Here is a 1997-nt window from a genome sequence, read left to right as displayed (position 1 = left end):
AGAGCATTATATTATTGGAAAAAAGAAACAAGACTATGCATATTTGCTTAACATGCCGGCTCCACAAACATGTCAACCTTGCCTAACTGTTCATTATCTAGTAGCTTGTGGGACATTGGTTTTGACTATAAAGGCTAAAATCCAAACACTAAACTATACTTAGACATGTGGAAACAACCTATAAAGCCTCTCCATTAATCAAAAAAGAAAAAAAAGTACAATTTCCATCTAGAATCACTTATGACATCATTTTGTGGATTTGGAGCCTGCTCTTCTAGATGAATGTTATATTTGAGTACCTTGTTTATTTTTTCTTATTCATCTAGAAGGCATCGACATCAATTAATTAATAATCTAAACTTTTTAATCTCTTATATATATTGGTGAAAAAAACATGATTAATAAGACACCACATAGGAAAATATTCTTCACAAATTATTTTTTTGTTTGTATCAATATGGTTGCCAAAGAGTTATACTCAGATCAAGAAGTAGGGAATGAAGAAAGTAATCTCCTACAAGATCAATATGATTATCATTATGATAATGATGATGATGAAACTCTATCTCTTCGTGACCTTCCAAATTCTACAACTTCACCTCAATGGGGTGATTTCTCCAAAGAAGATGGAAAAAATTCGATATCCAATTATAACAAGGATCATGATGATGATGATGATGATGATGATAACTTGTTTGAGTTTTTCAGTGAAGAGTTCACAACTTCAACAACTCATGACAACATAATCTTTTGTGGCAAACTCATTCCTTTCAAAGATCATCCAAATGTTGTTGATCAAAAAGCAAAACTCACTTCAAAGTCCATGAAATCTAGTGATGTGGATGATATTGCTAGCTTGAAGGTTAAGAGTTTTGCTTATGATTACACATCAATGGGGAGAAAGGTTTCTTTGGTGAGGAGTGCGACAAAATCTAGATGGTTTTTGTTTTTGTTTGGGATGTCGTCGAGTTCGAGGTCGTCTTCCAAGGAGATGAAACTTAGTGACATTAGAAATAGATTGAGCCGGAGGGAGCCGACGGCGATGTTTCCGGTGGCGCCGGGGAATGGGAAAGAGGTTGTGAAGAGCAAGAGGAATGGGAATTGTAAAGGGGTGTGGAAAATGTTGAGGTCAATTTCAATGGTTTTAGGATGCAGTAGTAGTAAAATTGCTAATGATGTAGTGAAGACTGCTTTTGTATGAATTTCTTGTGCTTAATTTTATTGTTACTAGCGTGAGGAATACAAGATGGTTTTAATATCTCAATATTTGAATAGTAAATGATCTTTCTAACTATTGTAGTTGTGTAACAAAAAGAGTCAAAATATCTTATGATTAATTTTATTGTTAATTTGTTACACATTAATCTTTATAATACAGATTTATTTTTTATATTATTTTATGGAAAACGACTTTCATTAAACAGAAGCAACAACCGAAATAGAAATTAAACAGAAGCATTCAAATTAAACAACCTACTTAAGTACATAATAGAGGTTTCCTTAAAACTAGCAAGTAAACATCTGGAGTCAATAGCTACAAGGTCTAAAGCAGCAATGGAACAGAGAGAGTTTATAAAATCAACCACATTGATAGGATCAGATTGGACATTGGACAAGAATTCTATACAGCTTGAGGTCTTTTGGCAACTGCAAGCTCCATCTAATAGAAAGGATTTCAGCAATAGATGGTTCAACCGAGATTAGCTCATTTTGATTGGAAGCGAAAACTACCTTCAAATCATGATCTTTGATAATGCAACCATAAGTCACAAAGCCATCAACTTGAAACACAGCCAGACCCCTAACAATAGGTTCCTCATTCTCCCTTTGAGTGTGACACCGGATTCTCCCTGTTAAACTCCATAACATAGAATAATCCCCATCCTTTTTGCTGGGCCAAGTTAGCTTATCAACGGGCCTACAAAATGAGAGGGGAATGCTGAGGATTTGAGAAGCCTCCACAGGGGCGAAACAAGAATCAAGAATGCACTAGCTCA

General features: G+C 34.9%; 1 protein-coding gene across 1 annotated transcript; it reads left to right on the top strand.

Annotated features, from left to right (window-relative positions):
* Nucleotides 1-457: 457 nt before the first annotated feature.
* On the top strand, nucleotides 458-1201 carry LOC131650263 (uncharacterized). The gene has a single exon (XM_058919985.1). It carries the CDS (start codon nucleotides 458-460, stop codon nucleotides 1199-1201), a length of 744 nt encoding a protein of 247 aa, XP_058775968.1.
* Nucleotides 1202-1997: the final 796 nt, after the last annotated feature.

This window comes from Vicia villosa, linkage group LG1, assembly GCF_029867415.1.
Source record: "Vicia villosa cultivar HV-30 ecotype Madison, WI linkage group LG1, Vvil1.0, whole genome shotgun sequence".
NCBI classification, from domain to species: domain Eukaryota; kingdom Viridiplantae; phylum Streptophyta; class Magnoliopsida; order Fabales; family Fabaceae; genus Vicia; species Vicia villosa.
Note: the sequence above shows the minus strand (reverse complement) of the source record. Positions and strands in the feature narration are given on the sequence as shown.

Coding starts and splice junctions, on each gene's coding strand:
- LOC131650263 (XM_058919985.1), top strand. CDS start 458: ATGGTTGCCAAAGAGTTATACTCAGATCAAGAAGTAGGGAATGAAGAA.